This window comes from Delphinapterus leucas, chromosome 11 (genome assembly GCF_059928025.1).
Source record: "Delphinapterus leucas isolate spDelLeu-1000000601 "Yukka" chromosome 11, BTC_Dleu_Yukka2, whole genome shotgun sequence".
Taxonomy (NCBI): Eukaryota; Metazoa; Chordata; class Mammalia; order Artiodactyla; family Monodontidae; genus Delphinapterus; species Delphinapterus leucas.
In genome coordinates, this window is record NC_143139.1 from 44,075,687 (window position 1) to 44,094,673 (window position 18,987).

The following is an 18,987-nucleotide window of genomic DNA, read 5'->3' on the forward strand; positions in this document are numbered from 1 at the left end:
GTGCTCGGCGATTCCGGCGTGCGAGGCCCTCGGAGGGCAAGGCCCCAGGGCCTGGCTTAGGGACGCGAAAGGCAGGCTGGGAATTGTAGTTTGATAGCCCGCGAGGGGGGCTAGAGGCTGGCTGTAGGAGGGACTCGTTGTCCCAGCGTGCCCTGCGCCTCAGCCCGCGCGCTCGCAGTTTCTCGCTCTCGCCCGCCCTCCGCTCCCTAGCTTGCTCGCGCTTTTGCTCGCGCTCTCCTCGCGGATCGAAGGGACTGTGGCTACAGCCTGTGGCTGGGAAGGGCGACAGAGGCGGCGGTTCAGGAGAAACGAAGCTGCAGTGGTGGTGGTGGTGGTGGGAAGATGTCGGGCGAGGACGAGCAGCAGGAGCAAACTATCGCCGAGGACCTGGTCGTGACCAAGTATAAGATGGGGGGCGACATTGCCAACCGTGAGTGCGGCCTCAGGGGTCCGGAGATCGAGGCTGGGAGGGAGGGGCAAGGGGGACGGTGTTGAGCTGGCCCCTGAGGGGCTGGAGCGGTGGGGTCATGCAGTGTGGGCTAGTGAGGGCCCCGCGCAGGTCTGCTGGAGGTGGCGTGGTGGGGAGGCTCCGTGTCACGCCTGGGACCTGAGAGGCTAGGCCTGGGCTGGAGTCTCTGGAGATGCGGGCGGGCGAGCGGGCGGCCGGGAGGGGCGGAGAGCTGGGCCTCCGGCCGGCTCCAGCCCTAGGCGGTTGGTAAGGAGGCGAGGCGTATCTCTTGCCCCTCACCCTTCAGTCCGGATCTCTGTCTCTGATTTTGGCAGCAACGAAGCCATCTCGAAAAGGAAGAGCCCCTCTATTTTGTAGCGGCTCTCCGCCGTCAGGAGCCTAGCCGGCACGTGTTGCCAGGTCCCCTGCGGATCGCCGGCTCCCTCCGCTGTGGTCCCTGACACCAGCTTCCCTACCACGTGCTTTGTTGTAGTTTTTCGTTCTTTACTTCAGCTCCTTCCTTGATGGGGGCCGCCTTCTACTCTTGGGCCAGCTCAGGGACCGTTGGAGGGCACCCCATAACTCTTGGAGATGTATCTCACTGTTCTCGAAGTTATTCATCACTACCTCCAATCTGCGCAGATGGCTTTAGTTAGTCGTCAAATTTGATTGTTCTTAAGGGTTTCACAACTTTAGGAGTGTTTTGAGGTCCTCCCCCCAACTAGGCAAACCTGTGAATAGTACTGTTAAAGGGGGGACTGATGTTAGAATCTCAGAATATTAGGACTGTGCTCTGACTTACTCAGTAGCTGCCTGCCACTCTGGACAGATGTCCCACTTTCTGACTTCTCTCTTTCCAATTTAAAACCCAGTTAGGGGGACAGAAAGTGCTTGTCTTTGGGCTTTTAAATGGTTTTGACAGTAAAGATAGGCATTTAGGATGCCTTTGATCCTATGGCTGAAAACCTGAGTTTTTCAGACTTCCAAAGAATCACCAAAACTTGGATCACAGAAATCAAATCTGAAGTCCAGGATGGGCCACGGAGAGGGTATCCGGTGAACAAAACAATGCTTTATAACATAATGGACATGTAGTGGTTTGAATCAGAAAAAAAATTTTTTCCCTCTTGCAGTTTATAACTTCTGAGGCACTTGTGATTCCAGATACCAGTTTGAAACTCTTTTGGGTCACATACCTGTTTGAAACCTGCTAAAAGCAGAGCTTGCTGAAGCCCAGGGACCTTAGTTTAAGTCTCCTTGACTTGTTATTTGAAGAAATAAGTCTACATAAATTGGGATTACTAACATCTAATTGGGGTGTCTGGGAAGGGAAGAAGGTAGCATTTAACGGTGCATCAGCTTAGAGTCAGCAATTGCATGTCTACCTTCCTGTTGTCCCTGACGCCTATAGATTTCCTCCAGGCTGCTTTGCATGTATGTTGGATACCTTGGTGAGAACCCCCTTAAAGTTCATAATCCTGTCCTACCACACCACAGATACCATCTTTGAAAGTCTCTCTTGCCTAAGGAGACAGATGGTGCATACCCAGTTGTCACACTATATAAGGGAGGAAAGGGAGTGTTGGCTTTTTTATTTCAGGAAAGGAAGGTAGAGATTTCGAGATTATAGGGAGGTACATTGCAAGAGACAAAACTTATTCCCTCTTTCATCCTTTGAGCAATGGCACTAGGGAATATTAGAAACTCTAAGTCCAACTTCTAGGTGTTTCTTGGATGGTAACTTAGACAACACATGCAGGACTGATACGGGGTTCTGTTCCCAGGGGTACTTCGGTCTTTGGTGGAAGCATCCTGTTCAGGTGTGTCGGTACTGAGCCTGTGTGAGAAAGGTGATGCCATGATAATGGAAGAGACAGGGAAGATTTTCAAAAAAGAAAAAGAAATGAAGAAAGGTAAAAACAATCCCCCACGAATTTCCTAAGTTTGACCCTTATTCAGTCCTGTTTGTTTTATTGTAATGATGCAACCCCTACCCCAGCACTCGTTGAGATATTTGGAAATTTGGAATGGCAAGGGGGATTCAAGCAGTTTCCCACCCAATCCAAACTGATCAAACTTAAGCAAGACCCTGAAGAAAATCCACTCATCTTTCTGAGGGGCAACAGGGCTCCAAGAGAGTGAGCAAGGCAGTAAGGCTGATTGTCTCTTTACAGGTATTGCCTTTCCCACCAGCATTTCAGTAAATAACTGTGTATGTCACTTCTCCCCTTTGAAGAGCGACCAGGACTATATTCTCAAGGAAGGTGACTTGGTAAAAATGTAAGCTTAAACTATTTTAGAGCACTTGTCTTCTTCCTAAGCATTCACAGTAGTACCAGTTGCTAATGCTGTATACTCTGCTCTTGCCTTTCAGCGACCTTGGGGTCCATGTGGATGGCTTCATCGCTAATGTGGCTCACACTTTTGTGGTTGATGTAGCTCTGGTAGGTGGACCACTTTGAACGCTGTTCAGCCAGTGGGGAGTGGGGGAGGGCGCACTGCTGCTTGCTTCTTATCCCCAGCCCCACCACCACGCAAGTTTTGAGAGAGTATTTAGAGAAATGAAAGAGGAAAGGGTGTTTTCTCTCCTGACCACTGGCTGCGTAATGGACACAAACAGATATTAACTGAAAGACCAGCTGTGTTAAAGAGCTTTCCAGGAAGGCACTCACTGCATTTCCTTATCTACAGGGGACCCAAGTAACAGGGCGGAAAGCAGATGTCATTAAGGCAGCTCACCTTTGTGCTGAAGCTGCCCTACGCCTGGTCAAACCTGGAAACCAGGTAAGCTGTTGAGTCCAACTCAAAGCTTGTTAGAGCCAAAGATGCATTAGGCATCTACAGCTATTCTATACTGAAAGAGAAGAAGCAGGAATTAAAGAGTAATACCAAAGAGCAGTTAAATCTGAGTGCCTACCTTAGATGGTATCGTGCTAAGTGTAAGGGGATATGTGGTCCCTTTCTCATGGAGCCTATAGAGATCCTTTTTCATATTTTGGATGTGCATCTTTCCTCAAAATAATTTGAGATAGAGAGCTTACAATAAAACACAGATACCACAGTTTTAAAACTCAATTTTAAAAGCTTATAAAACAAAAATCATAATAGTACCAGTAAATTGGTGGCAAAGAGGCCAAAGCCCCTTGCAAGACAATATTAGGAAGCCCAGGGATCATAAACTGCTCATGAATTCATACAATTTAGTGTGTTAGACTATTAATGGAGATTTTTCTCTAACACTTAGATTTCAGAGACCTGTTCAATACTTAAAGCATCCTCTTTTTTTCTGTGCTCTCTTCTTTACACTTTTCATCAGTTTGTCCCCATTGTAACTTAATTGCATCATTTTTACTTAGACCTCTGTTGTAGGTTTCTTACAGTGGTACCTACTTCATAGAGCTACCATAAAGCACTTTGAACAGTACTTGGCACATAGTAAGCCCTTGTGTCAGCTATTATTATTTTGCACGTTAATTATTTTTATTATTTATATACTGTGTCTTTTAATTATTTATATTGTGTCTTTTCACTGAAAGGTACTGTTAATATAGTGGCTGTTGTCTAGCTGTGACATTAGACTTTCTGGATTCTCACCCTGTTGCCACCCCATACTGATTTTAAATAACTTCAAGTTCAAATTTCCTCATCTGTAAAGTGGGGAAAATTAAATTGTGCCTTATTATCACATGGCTGTGAAGATTGAGATCATCCATGTAAAAAAGAGTTTCTATACCCTTTCAACAGGTTAGAATTCCAGGTATAATGGACTAAACACTATGGTCAGAAAACCTGGGTTTATACCAGGTTCTTTTGGTTAACTGGTTTAACCCTGGGCAAATCATGTAACCTTTCTGAGCCTCAGTTTCCTCCTCTAGATTGGGTTGTAGATCTGCACTATTCACCTTAGAGAATCGTTATCTAAGTAGACCATCTTCATGAAAGTGCTTTGTAAAATGGTATGCAAATGTAATTTCTAGGTTGTAGGGATGATAGGGCCTATGAAATGAAAAACCAATGAGAATCATTGCACTTGCTTGAGGATATTAGATCTCTCAGTTCTTTTATGCTTCTTGTTCTCATGGTAGACAACTTACTAGCCCGTGTATCTTATCTTTTATTTGATCTTGTACTTCTAGAACACACAAGTGACAGAAGCCTGGAACAAAGTTGCCCACTCATTTAATTGCACACCAATAGAAGGTGAGACCTCAGATAGTAGGGTTGGGGGTCTAAGTATGAGTGGTTTTGCAGAATTAAGACTTTTGCTCCCTTGAGGATCCATCTTGGCCCTGACATAATCCAAGCCAAAAACCTCAGTGCCCTGTGTTTCCACAGCCAGGCACTTTGCTCTCATTGTCTGCTCCATGATTCTACTTGGGTGGGTGGGTTGGAAACCTTTTGGGATTCTAGGTGAGTGGTACCATAGACTTTGTCCAATCTGCAGGTATGCTGTCACACCAATTGAAGCAGCATGTCATCGATGGAGAGAAAACCATTATCCAGAATCCCACAGACCAGCAGAAGTAGGTGCCCTGTATCCCACCCTGTACCTTCTGTCATACCAGACTACTCATGAATTTATCCTTCCATACTCCAGGCTAATCTTATCTACTCTAAACTCCAGGAATTACTTATTGCTCTTTATGGTTCCCTTTCTGTTCCTTTTAGGAAGGACCATGAGAAAGTTGAATTTGAGGTACATGAAGTATATGCTGTGGATGTTCTCGTCAGCTCAGGAGAGGGCAAGGTGAGGAATGTTTACCAGAGCGAGCTGGGGGGGGGGGTGCTGGGGGTGTGTTCCAAGAGCACCAGACCAAAATGTGATCTTTTTTAGGCCAAGGATGCAGGACAGAGAACCACCATTTACAAAAGAGACCCTTCTAAGCAGTATGGCCTGAAAATGAAAACTTCTCGTGCCTTCTTCAGTGAGGTTGAAAGGCGTTTTGATGCCATGCCTTTTACTTTAAGGTACTACTGCACTTCTAAGCTCAGGGCTTGGAACCAGTCTGACCCACAGACCACACACCCAGGAGCACTCTTTTTTATTTATTTATTTACTTTAAATTTATTTTATTTATTTATTTTTGGCTGCATTGGGTCTTCCTTGCACGCGTGCTTTCTCTAGTTGCGGCGAGCAGGGCCTACTCTTCGTTGCGGAGCACGGGCTGTAATCACGTGGGCTTCAGTAGTTGTGGCTCGCGGGCTCTAGAGCGCAGGCTCAGTAGTTGTGGTGCCAGGACTTAGTTGCTCCGTGGCATGTGGGAACTTCCCAGCCCAGGGCTCGAACCCGTGTCCCCTGCATTGGCAGGCGGATTCTTAACCTCTGTGCCACCAGGGAAGCCCCCAGGAGCACTCTTCCTTCCCCCACCTTTCCCTCCCTCTCTCTCCTCTCCTGCCTAGACTTGTAGCTCCAGCCTGTGTGCATGCCTTCTCCCCTCTGCCATCTCCCTCTCATAGAAGGTAGTGTAAAAAAGCAATCCTACGCATGATTTCTGCCTGAGGGTAGGAGTTATTTAAAAACATGAGCAAAATGGTAAGACGTGATAAGGAGATAAGGATACCTGAATTTGTCTCTCCCTCCCCAGAGCATTTGAAGATGAGAAGAAGGCCCGCATGGGTGTGGTGGAGTGCGCCAAACATGAACTGCTACAACCATTTAATGTTCTCTATGAGAAGGAGGGTGAGTTCTAAGAAGAGAGTTGTACTTTGGAGCCCCTGATTATGGTCCCCTCCTCCCTATAGCTCACAGAAAAGAGGATGGATGACAAGGGAACATTTTATCAAAATACTTTGTTTCTCTCATAGGTGAATTTGTTGCCCAGTTTAAATTTACAGTTTTGCTTATGCCCAATGGCCCCATGCGGATAACCAGTGGTCCCTTTGAGCCTGACCTTTATAAGTCTGAGATGGAGGTCCAGGATGCAGAGCTCAAGGTTAGTGTGGGATGGAAAGGGGCGGGCACGTGGCACTTGTCTTGGGAGTGAGGAATAAGTGATGGGAAGGTCCTGAAGAGAGCTACAGTGCTGAGAGTAGCACTTGGTGTTTGCTCCACATTCCTCAAAATTTGTTTTCCTTCTTCTATATGTTCCAGGCCCTCCTCCAGAGTTCGGCAAGTCGGAAAACCCAGAAAAAGAAAAAAAAGAAGGTTCGTTACAGTCATCCCTCTCTGGCAGGGTGAACCTGATCCCTCTTTATTCCACCTTCCTGGGTCATGGTGGGTGTATAGATTTCTGTATGTCCTTATTTCTCCCCGTCTCAGCCCTGACCTAGAGAATTAGGATATTTTTGTCCTTGGTCCCCCAGACACTACCCTAAACTGTTGGAAACTGACGTGTCTTCTCCCTCTCCTTTCCGTGAATGTAGGCCTCTAAGACTGCCGAGAATGCCACCAGTGGGGAAACTTTAGAAGAAAATGAAGCTGGGGACTGAGGTGGGTCCCATCCCCCCAGCTTGCCACTCCTGCCTCATCCCCTTCCCACCACACCCCAGGCTCTGTGAAATGCAGTTCGTCTTCTCCACCCAGGACCACCAGCAGAGCGGGGTCTCCCTGTCCTCGTCCCAGTCCCCCAGCCCAGCCCCCTTCCAACAACAACCAGCTCCAACTGACTCTGGTCTTGGGAGGCCAGGCTTCCCAGCCATCGAAGACTACTTTAAATAGAAAAGAGAAATTGAATAATAAAATCAGGAGTCAAAATCCATCGTCTTCAAGCCCCTCTTTCTAGCCTTTTTCTACTATTCTCTGCTTGGTCGAGGTTTATGACCCTACAACAGAACGGGGAAGAGGCTAAAGTAGCCACCACCACTAAAAACTCAGCTGAAATTTTTTTATACCACTCCAGTGTCAGCATTTTCCCATCTGTTGGGGCTTGTTCCTCTCTCTTTTCCCACTCTCCCCAAGTATTTTATCAGGGCTCAAAATAGAGGAGCTATTCTTCAGACTGTTTTTCTTCACATGTGGCAGATTCCTTTTATGATCCAGGCTGTCTAGTCAGGCCCCTCCCATTTTTAGGAGCTGGAGCCTGTGTTTACCAAGGGATTCTCATCTATCAAATGGATCCTCATTTGTAAATCTTTGTAGTCAATTTTGTTCTGCAGGACATTTTTTCCCCCCTCCACAGGCTGTAAAGAAGTAATCCATCTCAACCATGTCCATTTCTTTGGAGTCAGTGGGATTCCTCCCTTGCTCTATCTTAGAAACTTGAGTCGGAAGCTCCACTGTGGTTTTGTTCCCTGTTTGAAATATTTTGACCTCCCTTTCTTGAAAGAAAGACCTGGAACCAGAGGAGCAGACTGATTGAAGAGACAATACTCCTGGCTTTCTGAAGCTGTGGACTTGGATGAATTGCTAGGGGTTTGGAGAGAAAGTTGACGAATTTCAGTACCTCTGGCATGCTGTCCCAGGGAACTAGGGCTCCTGCTAACTTACAAGGTTTTTAAACACATTGAAAATGACATGGCGTTAAAATAAATTTGGATTTGCTCATAATCATGTGTCTTTGTTTGCTGCTCTTATTTGATGGCGGTGGGAGAGTGTGAGTTGAAGTGATCATTTGGAACCTGTTTTGTTTTGTTTTGTTTGGCATGCAGAATCTTAGTTCCCCAACCAGGGATTGAACCCATATGGAATCTTAACCACTGGACTGCCAGGGAAGTCCCTGGAACCAGTTTTCTATAGCCATATTTTACCTTTCTAAAACAAGGAATACCTTGAGTTGGGGGGACATAAATCCTGAGTTCTCTGAAAAGAGTATGTTTTCTATGGGAGTTTGTGATTTAGTTTTCTGACGTAAAAACATAAACCTTGCTGCCGACACTGTTCAGGACATTAATGTTACTGCAAAAAGTAAGAACACTGTATGCAAGTGATTATCTTGATTTAGGAAGCCAGGAAGAATGCGTTTAGTGTTACACAATTTTTCAGGGCCAGCCTGAGATTGGATGGGTAATTTGTATTAGAGCTTCTTACGTATGAGGCATTGCTGACCTGAAGATACTATGCTGAGTGAAACTGAACACATCCCTTCATGAGAACTTACAGACAGTGGGCGATCAACAGGTGAGATCCCAGTGGATTTGATATAAAAATAATCCTGGGGTTTTTTGTTTTCAAACACATTACCTTCTGCTGGTGACAATACTAGAACCGCTTAGGCACTTGGAACAAGGGCCCTAAATTTAGAAACCTTGTTTTTCCAGAGCTAAAAAGTGAAATTTTATAAAGGGAAACCACTAAAAAAGGGATTATAACAAGCCGTACCGTATCTTACAGTGAATAAGGTGAAGTCTGTATGATGAAGAGTTCTCTTTCATCCTTCATAACTGTAGCCAAATCTTTGGGTGTCTTTTCCGGGTACTTCTAACCATACCGTGAGACTGGGAAGTTGTCTTGCCACCAAGTACCATTCTTGCCCTAAAGAAATGTGTAGCTCATCTTGCTTCCCCTCTGTCCATTGATTTGATTTTCACCCTATGCAGAAGGAGAATCACTTAAGTATTTTCTGAACAAGATGCATCGTGGCCAGGAATATAGTGACAATCTGCCTCAGGCATTGTAGAGAAAGACCGGACTTGGCTAGGAAAAGAGTTTATCTTCGATAGTTACAAAGTTCTCTGTAGTATAACAGCTTTCTCGACTCCTCACTTTACATCCTTTCAATGTTCTGAAATCTTAGGACCTTTGTAAGTTCCAAGATCGAATCTCCCTGCAGCAATTTAGTTCAGAAAATAAGGTAAACCAGTAAACAAATCAGGAGTTTTTGTTCAATCTGCACCTATCCATAGTAAAATGGAGGATATCGCCAGCAAACTGCAACTCCCATGAAGCAATGAGAGGGAAGGCGGAAGTAGCTGCCCTTTGCTCGTTTGCACCTCTAGGTCTCTTATTGGAAATATGTGCTCATATTTAAATAATACAGTATACTCATAATAAAACTGGGGAAAGGGGAATTTTGTAACTCAAACTCAAAATACTGTTTTCCAGCAGAACTTTCCTAATTCAATCACTTCTCAGGTACCTAAGGCCGAAACCTATTGTTACTCCCCTCGGGCAGCCCCGCCCCTAGGGGCAGGGCGAGACAGCGGAAATGACGACAATGAGCGTTCCATGAAATATCCGTAGGCGGGCCGCTAGCCCTCTCTCGGCCTTAGCGCCATCTTCGGAGGTGAGTGTCTGTGCTGCTGTGTTCGGATTCCGAGTACAATCCACTAACATCTGATCTCTGCACTTACCATCGTTATAGCAAACTAACTGCAGACTTTTTTTCTTTCCCCGTAGAAACCTCTGCGCCATGAGAGCGAAGGTAAGCAATCCTTGGCAGTGATCTGAGGCTGTTAAGAATTGGCGATTGTGGGGGTAGACCTTGGCAAGGGAAGTCCGCCATCGTTCCGGGATCGCTGGGTTCTCAAGGGTGCCCAAGATATGTTGGGAGAGGAAGGATAGTTTGGGGAGAAGCAAAGGAAATGGTGGGTAAGTGCTGTGGTGAGAGAGGCTGGGAGTGCGAGAGAGGGCGGGAGTAGAAGAGCGCATGCGGGATTCGGGGTTTTACGTCTGGGATCCGGGTGGGAGTCCAAATTGTTGATGTGGTTACTCATATAATGCTCTTCATATCCCTGCCTAAACTTGTTACTAAAACTAATGATACCTTGTTTTATTCTCTGCCTCTGGTTATGATCGGTTGCCAGTGGAGGAAGAAGCGAATGCGCAGGTATGCTGAAACGTTTCCAGTACAGGAGGGGGGAAGTGGAGCGCGCCTTGCATAAAACTTGGGAGGAACATTTGGTTTAGAAATCTAAAACAACTTTAGGTGAAAAACGTTATGAGCATTGACTGGCCAAAGCCAGGAGTTGGGACACAAGACGGTAGCATCGTATTGTTGATTTTACCCGTCCCTTGTATTGTGTCTAGATGTAAAATGGGAGGGAAAGACTGAACTCGGGTTTGTGGGCAGGAGGTGTATTCTTATGTCTGGTTTTCAGGCTGAAGCGCAAAAGAAGAAAGATGAGGCAGAGGTCCAAGTAAACTTGTACACCCATGGAAGCCACAGGAGCAGAAACAAGGGAAGCCAGAGGCCAGGGACGCTGGTACAAATTGTTGGACTGCTTGCCTGTTGTCTAGAATTTGTCTCAGTGGATCTGGAACATCGATGGCCATTCTGATCGCCTCGACCGCCTTTGAGAGACCCACCTTGCTCGTATCAAAACGGCCCCTTTTGGCCCTTTGCCCTGGACCTTTGACATACTGGACTAGTTCTGTTCTCAGTTGTGGCTGAATGTAACATGTAACAATAAATCATATCTTTTGCTGTCCTAGCTGAAGAAAAAAATTCGTCTTGTGTGTTACGTGGTTTTTATGGTTCCATTGGATGGGGATTCCGTGCCAGTACAGTCGACCTCTCTACCCCGTGATGTAGAGGAAGTCAAGCAAGCTCCTTAGGCTGCAAGTCGGGTGTGGGGGTTCTGGCCCTCAGAGCTGCTGGAGCATTGGGGTGGCCCTTACTTCCTGGAAAGGATGTTACGTCAGGGAGAGTTTTCAAGCTGATCTCGCGGGCATAGGGGCAAAAAGTGGTTCCCCTCCTCCCTTGTCTAGGCCTGCATTACAAAGTCTCGTTTTGGGGGCTCTTGGCTGTTGGGTCAGGTTGCCATGGTGACACGCAAAGCTTGCTGGGAACTTCCTGCGGCTTGTTGCGCAAGTACTTCGCACACCATAGAGTGTGGTTCCGGGTCTGCTGGCTAGAGTGTCATTTCTTCCGCAGGAAGCGGAAGGGCGATAGGGTAGGCGGCTCTTTGTCGAAGCTAGAGGACCGGCAGGCGGCAGCAGCAACTACGGCGGCGGCGGCAGGTGAGGGAGGCGGGAGACTTAGGTGGAGGCCGCGCCCGGAGGGGAGGAGTCGGGGCCGGCCCAGCGGCTGGGCTCGGCCGGGCTACACAAGGCCCCCCAGGACCGACTTGGCTCTTCCTCACGTATCAGGGCCGAGTCCCTTTTCTGACTGACCCCGCTTCGCGAGCAAACGCCAGCTCTGTGACGTCACAGCCCTGCCCATCCCCTCTGCTTGATGTCACCTGGAGTCCCCTTCCCCGCTTCACTAAGTGCTCCCTTTAATGTCCTATTCACCTGGTCCCCGGCTGAGCTCCGGCGACACTATACAGAACCTGCCAGGCTAGAGACATGCTGCGGTAAACTCCTAGGACTTTTTTCGCAAACTCTGGGGTGTTGAGAAGCGTCACAGTCACCGCCCTCAAGTCTAATCCGCCATCCCATTGCACTGTCAGTCGCTGCCCTTGCACGGCTCCCTGTTCGGAGTTCCTAACCCCAAACCTAGGCCGGGCTTTGATCCCCACATCCTCCTTCACCTTGAGACGGGGTGCGCCTCACCCTTTGTTCACTTAGGGCTGGTTTTCCAACCCGTCCTCCTAGGCTCTCCAAATTAGTTCTGTTCCTTACTACTCTCTTCTTACTGGCAGCTTCTCCCTTTGACAGGGGAAGTTCAATTTGAATCCTAAGGAAATCTTGACGTGCCCAGAGCTCTTGCCATTTTGTCAGACTTCATTCTTATAACAACCACCCCGTAGTTCTCCATTCTTACCCCGTCTCACACCCAAGTCTCTGTTTTTCTCCTGTTCAGAACCCAGCAGTGATGTGGAGGTGGAGACCCACAGGAGCCCCGGACTTCACCTGAGCTACCTCAGGTATCAAACAATCCTGGGAAAGTTGGGTGGGGAGGAATATCAGTTATGATTATCCGCTTCTGGTGGGACTTGTAACACGGGTCAGGCTTGGATAGATGCCATTTATTTTTCAGGTCATTTCCCTTTGGTGAAAATTTGTGTCTTCTCTTTTCCCACTCTTTTTTCCTTGATTTTTTCTGTCTTTCTGAGACTACCTCCCTTTGGAGGAAGATGACCCCTCTTTTACAGATTTTCTTGCAACTCTGGCCTGTGACCTAGTCGGTTCATTTTAGGGTTCATTTTGCCTTGAAGGCAAAGTCAAGGCAATGAACCGGGTGGTTGGGGGCGGTCAAGGCCAAAGAAATTGGAAAGATTCCCTTATACTCAAGGGGAAACAATATGAAGCTTCCCTATTTGAACAGCAGGGGGAGCCTGAAAAGGCTAGGAAAGGCTTAGGAGGTCAGACACGTGGTAGCAGGGACTCCTAGTCTTGTTGGCGGTGGGGAGAGGACAGCGCTAGAACCAGGGCAGTGGACTGACGTTCATGAGCTCTTTTGGGAAAGAGGAGACTTTAAAAGCTTTTATAGAGTCTGTAAGTAAAGAGCATCTTTATAGGGCAAGGAATGGTGTGGTTTGATGTCAGTGGGATCTTCCGATGGAGGGATAGGAGGGGTATAGAATGGGGAAAGAAAGGTCACTTGTTCCTGTGAAAGTAACTCCTTCTTATTGCCTTGATCTTGCCACAAATGGTTTTGTCCTTTTGAGGTCTATAAGTAGAGATTCCAGCTGTAGAACTCTTCCCCTGAAATGGAGGGGGAGGGGGCTGACCACCCTAGAGTTGAGAATAATGGTAATATGGGAGAGAATACCAAAAAATGACAGGTTTAGGTATTGCCCTAAAGCTGGTGATACCAGTCTTTTTACTCAGGATTTCCTGAGGTCTAGAGATCTGATACTTCACAGAGTCCTCACCTGAGATCCCATGGAAGAGGGGGTCAGGGAAGTAATGTCACCAGTACTCCATTATCCACGGCCCTTAGTAGCTCAGCAGCTTATCTTAGCCACTGTTCCCAGTCTCCTCTTAGCCTAATGAGACACCAACAGCAGTTTTAATTTTGATTCCACAACTTTAATAAGGTCAGTTCAGAAGGGGAAATAAAATCCAACACTGTTCTCTCCCTGCTCCCTCCTTGGCATATCACCATTAGTGAGATGAGGTAACTTCACCCCAGCTCCCTCCCTCCGACAGCCAGGCAAGTGTGAATCATTCTGACCTAGACCAGGTGCACAGGGCCTGGGCAAGACTTCTGACAAGCCAGCCAGTCCAGGCAGAATTCTTATCCGTTAGATTCTCCATCTCCAGAGCCATTATGCCTCTGGCCTGCCTCTTGCTGGACTGCCTGCCGTACAGTCAGCAAGAGTTTGGCCCCACTGGAGGACTCCTGTTTGACACAGCTCTCCTCTTTCCTAGCAGTCACCAAGGGTGGCAAGAAAAGGAAGAAAGCCCTGAGTTGGGGGGGACCAGGATGCCTGACCGGGACAGCTATGCCAACGGCACTGGGAGCAGCGGTGGAGGCCCTGGAGGCGGTGGCAGCGAGGAGGCCAGTGGGACAGGGGCAGGCAGTGGCGGGGCCAGCTCAGATGCTATCTGTAGAGACTTCCTGAGGAATGTGTGCAAGCGAGGCAAGCGTTGCCGCTATCGCCATCCGGACATGAGTGAGGTGTCCAACTTGGGGGTGAGCAAAAACGAGTTCATCTTCTGCCATGACTTCCAGAACAAGGAGTGTAGCCGCCCAAACTGCCGATTCATCCATGGCTCCAAGGAGGATGAGGATGGCTATAAGAAGACAGGAGAACTGCCCCCTCGGCTGAGGCAGAAAGTGGCAGCCGGCCTGGGCCTTTCACCAGCTGACCTACCAAATGGGAAGGAGGAGGTCCCTATCTGCCGTGACTTTCTCAAGGGTGATTGCCAGAGAGGCGCCAAGTGCAAGTTCCGTCACTTGCAGCGGGATTTTGAGTTTGATGCCCGAGGTGGAGGAGGTGCTGGTGGTGGGGGCTCAACAGGCCCAGTTCCCCCAGGACGACGTCATGACCTCTATGATATCTACGACCTCCCTGACAGGGGCTTTGAGGACCATGAGCCAGGCCCCAAGCGCCGGCGAGGTGGATGCTGCCCCCCAGATGGCCCCCATTTTGAATCATATGAATACAGCCTGGCTCCACCCCGAGGGGTGGAGTGCAGGCTACTAGAGGAAGAGAATGCCATGCTCAGGAAGCGGGTAGAGGAGCTAAAGAAGCAGGTCAGCAACCTTCTGGCCACCAACGAGGTACTGCTGGAACAAAATGCCCAGTTCCGCAATCAGGCTAAGGTCATGACCCTGAGCTCCACTGCACCAGCAACTGAGCAGACTCTGGCCCCCACCGTGGGCACTGTCGCCACTTTTAACCATGGCATCGCCCAGACTCACACCACTCTCAGCAGCCAGGCTCTACAGCCTCGCCCCGTGTCCCAGCAAGAGCTGGTGGCCCCCGCGGGAGCTCCAGCTGCTCCCCCAGCTAATGCTGCACCGCCTGCCGCTCCACCACCCCCACCCCCACACTTGAACCCAGAGATCACGCCACTGTCGGCTGCTCTGGCTCAAACAATTGCCCAGGGAATGGCACCCCCACCTGTCTCCATGGCTCCTGTGGCTGTATCTGTGGCTCCTGTGGCTGTATCGATGGCCCAACCCTTGGCAGGAATCACAATGAGCCACACCACCACTCCCATGGTGACTTACCCCATCGCCTCCCAGAGCATGCGTATCACAGCCATGCCACACTGATGGGGCTAATGGACATTCCCCTGGTATAGCCTCCCAGGGCTGGGGTCGAGGGGCCCTTACCTACCCACTCGCCTAGCCCTCCCAGGCCCTGTCCAAAGGGCTCACTCATGAACTAGGACAAGAGACTACAGGAGTTTGCTTCTGAGCAGGGGTTGGGTTGGTGTGTTTTCTCTCACCTCCCTTTTATGAGGGTCCTCTTGTCCATCTTCCAGCCTCACAGAGGGGGCTTGCATAGGAGTGCAGACTGAAGCTAGCAGAGGAAGGACTGACTGAGGGGTTGTGTGTTCTCTGATGGGAATTTGGGGGACATCGTTGGTCTTGTCCTCTCTTCTGCACAGCTTCTGCACAGCACAGGTTCCAGCACTGGCTTTGGAAGAAAAAAATACCCTGCCCAGAGGGGAAGCCAGGAAAGATTGGGAAGTGGGTGGCCAGGAGAGAAGGCCTGATAGGAGCCTTCAGACAATTTGGGGCCTAGCTGAGTTGGACAATACAGGAACTGCTCCTGGGCCCATGGGAAGGCGGGGACCATAGTACTCCAGCCCAAAGACTAGGGGAGCATTCATTACCTTGGCTTGGCCTGGACATCCATAGGGCAGGGCCCACCACATTCCAAAGAAATAAAAAAATATATTTTTAACAAATGGAGGCAGTGAAAACTTGCTTAGATATTCTGTGTGGAAGATGGGAGCAGTAAATAGATCTCCCGCCAAAATGAAATAAAGACCCCACTCTCACATAGTGGTAAGGATGGATGGAGGCCAGTGAAGAAGGATAGGGACCCAGAACAAGATCAGATGGGGCTTTGGGGAAGGTACGTTGTGAGGTAAAAACATTGGAGCCACCTAGTCTTGTTTAAAAATAGTCCCATCTGTTTTGGTTTCTATCTGCAGGAACTATTCCCAGGTTGCCTTAGTAACCAGGGCTCCTAGGGTCATTTCGGGGGCAGGTACTAAGAAGGGTGGATGTGCTGGGAAATGGGAATGGGATATGTATCGACAGATCCTTCCCTTATTCAAACAGAGCAGGGCAGGTGGCAGTTGCTCTCTGAGTTGACAGCAGTTGATGTAACTCCTACCCCATCCCTTCCTCAGTCACCAGTGCCTTAAGCCTTCAAGGCTTAAGAGGTGCTGGGGAAAAGAGAGTTCTTCTGGGGACACAAGCCTCAGGGTTCGTCCCTTCCCCCTGCCTCCACATAGAACCACAGAGGTTTTAAATCCAATTAAGAGTAAGGCCAAGGATCTCAGTAGCCAAACCTCAGTTCCTCCTCAGCTCATGGCTGATGGAGGGGAAACAACTCAAGTGTCTAGTCTATGGGACAGTGGATTTGGGGGTAGAGAGAGTGATCCTGGTTTGTTCTTTCCCCGTGATATCTGCTGCTACCTCTTGCTCTCTTGTCTGGTTGATCACTCAGGTTACACCTGGGGTTGGAGATGGTAGGCTAGGTTAAGGCCAGTCATTTAAAAAAAGGGGGGGGGGCGGCGCTGTAGCACGAAAGACTAAAAATGGGCAAATACTGAAATACTGTTTGTGGATTCTAAAAACCACACATTGATAAGCCTAATGTTGATTTTCTGGCACAATTCTGGTTTATTAAAAGAGATGGTTTATGAGCATTTAGACAAATGTGATCATAGATATCAACATGAATTCATCCTAGCCAAACCCTGACAAGCTAACTTTATTATTTTTTTGCCAAGTATCTCTAAAGAGATAGATTTGGGAAACTGTAGATGTCGTATGTACTTTATTAATGTGCTCCAGCTAAAGACCACCAGGAATACACCTGCAATTGAACAAGTTGGGTTTAATGCTCATTGCAGTGATGGAGAGAGGATGCCATTTGGAACCACGGTGTGTCTTGCAAGAGGGTGTTAGGAAGGACCCTACAGGACTTGAACTTCATTAAGTGAGTTGGGGGAAGGTTCAAGGAAGTGGAGCTTCACTCTAAATTGAGTGCTGTCAGGGAAGCAGGGAAAATTTTATAATTGCATATCTTTATCTTCTCTAGAAAAAGGGCAGACTAAAGTGAAGCTGAAGCTGCATTAGCTGGGAGAGGGGGGCGTTTGGTGTTTTGTGGTTTGCACACTGACCTTGTCTAGTGCTTAAACAAAATTGTGAAGTGATCTTGTTTTTTGCCTCACTTCATCACAGTCACTGAGTAGTTTTGTCTGATATTGGTGTTTTGTGAGATTGTGTCCAACAGTACCTGTGAGCCCAGGTCAGATCCTAATAATTCCAAAGCCTAGCTGTGTCAGGCCAGCTCCCAGATGTCAGGAACTGCTTTCCTCTTTCTCACCTGCTAAGTCATTGCAGATAAGAGAATAATTATGGGTCAGTTAACAGTAGAGTTTGATGGAATCAAAACTGAACATTTGTGCCTAGTAAATGTTGACTAGCACATTCATGTTAGAGAAATCTCTAGTCTCTAGTGATATACCCAAGGGCTATGGTTTTTTTTTTTAATTGTATAAAAATATGAAAAGCCCAGTTACCAACAGTAACACAAGGAAACACTAAGTAATATGGAAAGTGTCTGTAACTTGTATTGACTAAATTAATCCAAAGGGTCAATTTGGACTGACTGACCTTCCCTCTAAAAATTGCTTGAGCCTATCTGAGAAACAAATGCAGAGATCTATATTAGCAATAATTCATGTGAGAACAACATGGGACTTCCAATTGGCTGCAAAAAATTAAAATCTTATTCTTCATAATATGTCAGTTAATAAATATCAAGAGGCTGCTATGTTCTAGGTACCTTTCTAGAAACTCCATAAGGGTAAAAGAACCATAGTTGTGCATTGTAAATATAGTAGTTCTACCACGTCTATCTGAGTGGAACCAGTTCTAAAGTATTGTGTGTTCTTCTAAATAGTTTTTGCAGAGGGCCATTGGCAAACCAGTGGGGTATCTGAAAAAAACTGGCAAGAGAAGACTGAGGGTTGACCCAATAGATGTCTTCAGATATATGAAGGGCTACCTTATGGAGAAAAAGGTCCTGTGTTGCTGCATAGGAAAATAGCAGAGAGTTCTAGAAAAATTGCTAACATGTGAGTACTTAATATAAACCAAGGTACTGTGTTAGGCACTTTACATGCACTATTTCACTGACACAATGGGCATTATTATTATACTTGTTTTGCAGAGGAGAAAGACTTAAAGAGGGTAATCAACCCAAGTCTCCACAACTCGTAAGGAATGGAACTAGGAATCTCTTCAGGCAGTCTGACTCCAGACTTGGCATAAGAAAGTTCTAATGATAGAGAGCCATCCAGCAATGGGACCACTACTTTCCAGTAACTTACAAGGAATAATACAGAGGAAGTTTCCTCAAATCCCGTTGCCCCTTCCATCTTGGAGAGTAGGCTGGGACCAGATTACCACATCCAACCCTGGGAGGCAGCTGTAGTTTACATATAAATGCAGATTGCAAAACCAGGAAGTCTAAGTGCTCTCCTCGCTTAGACACTTCCTCTAACAAATGGCCATCCTTTTTCGTGTTACCCACTTACTGCTTATCACCACCAGGTGGCACCTGGGCAGCAGAATTGTCAATGGGCGGGGACCCATCTTGTTTACTTGTTCCGGTGCCTTGCAGCTGCTGATTCTGTGGCTCCTGGGCCCCAGCTGGGAAGAGACCTTCCTGGGGATGAGCTTTTGTCCTCCATACACCGTCTTCAGTAGGAGGATCTGATGATCTAGATAGGATGAGAAAGGGGAAAAGTTTGAAAAGGAACTTCCATAGGTCACCCTCTTCATCCCCCAGCCTAAGGGATCCCTTCCCCTACTCCAGTGTTTGGCAAATTTCAGCTTATAGGGAGGTTTCCTTCTGAGGATGTTCATCCATTTTCCTGCTATAGTTCTGGTTCATCAAGTTGGTGGGCACTCACCTCCTCCAAACTCCTTGAGCTCCTTTTTTACCTGCTCATCTCTGAGAATACAGAGAACATAGGAGGCAGATGGAAAACTGTTCCTTACACAGTTCTGCAAACTGAAAGAAGCAGTTTAGATACTGTTTCAGAGAAGTAGAGAAAGGGAAGTGAGAAAATT

The 18,987-nt window shown here is 47.6% G+C and overlaps 2 protein-coding genes across 5 annotated transcripts; both read left to right on the top strand.

The window, feature by feature from the left end:
• Nucleotides 1-230: 230 nt before the first annotated feature.
• On the top strand, nt 231-10,772 carry PA2G4 (proliferation-associated 2G4). 2 transcript variants are annotated; one of them, XM_022571880.3, is made up of 17 exons: nt 231-430; nt 2,233-2,361; nt 2,623-2,728; nt 2,823-2,892; nt 3,140-3,232; nt 4,585-4,648; nt 4,893-4,971; nt 5,117-5,195; nt 5,283-5,416; nt 6,034-6,128; nt 6,254-6,381; nt 6,540-6,593; nt 6,812-6,878; nt 7,714-9,609; nt 9,723-9,747; nt 10,130-10,152; nt 10,424-10,772. In XM_022571880.3, the coding sequence occupies exons 1-13, from the start codon at nt 343-345 to the stop codon at nt 6,875-6,877; spliced, it is 1,185 nt and encodes a 394-aa protein (XP_022427588.1). In that variant the 5' UTR covers nt 231-342; the 3' UTR covers nt 6,878; nt 7,714-9,609; nt 9,723-9,747; nt 10,130-10,152; nt 10,424-10,772. The 2 variants fall into 2 exon arrangements, with proteins under 2 accessions (XP_022427588.1, XP_022427589.1); XM_022571881.3 differs by having other exon boundaries at nt 7,718-9,609.
• Nucleotides 10,773-10,862: 90 nt separating this feature from the next.
• On the top strand, nt 10,863-18,858 carry ZC3H10 (zinc finger CCCH-type containing 10). Of its 3 annotated transcripts, none has more exons than XM_089920860.1 (3): nt 10,863-11,620; nt 12,070-12,133; nt 13,584-18,858. In XM_089920860.1, exons 1-3 carry the CDS (start codon nt 11,500-11,502, stop codon nt 14,935-14,937), a joined length of 1,539 nt encoding a protein of 512 aa, XP_089776986.1. In that variant the 5' UTR covers nt 10,863-11,499; the 3' UTR covers nt 14,938-18,858. The 3 variants fall into 3 exon arrangements, with proteins under 3 accessions (XP_089776986.1, XP_022427578.1, XP_089776987.1); XM_022571870.3 differs by having other exon boundaries at nt 11,181-11,285; XM_089920861.1 differs by having other exon boundaries at nt 11,181-11,285; nt 12,070-18,858.
• Nucleotides 18,859-18,987: the final 129 nt, after the last annotated feature.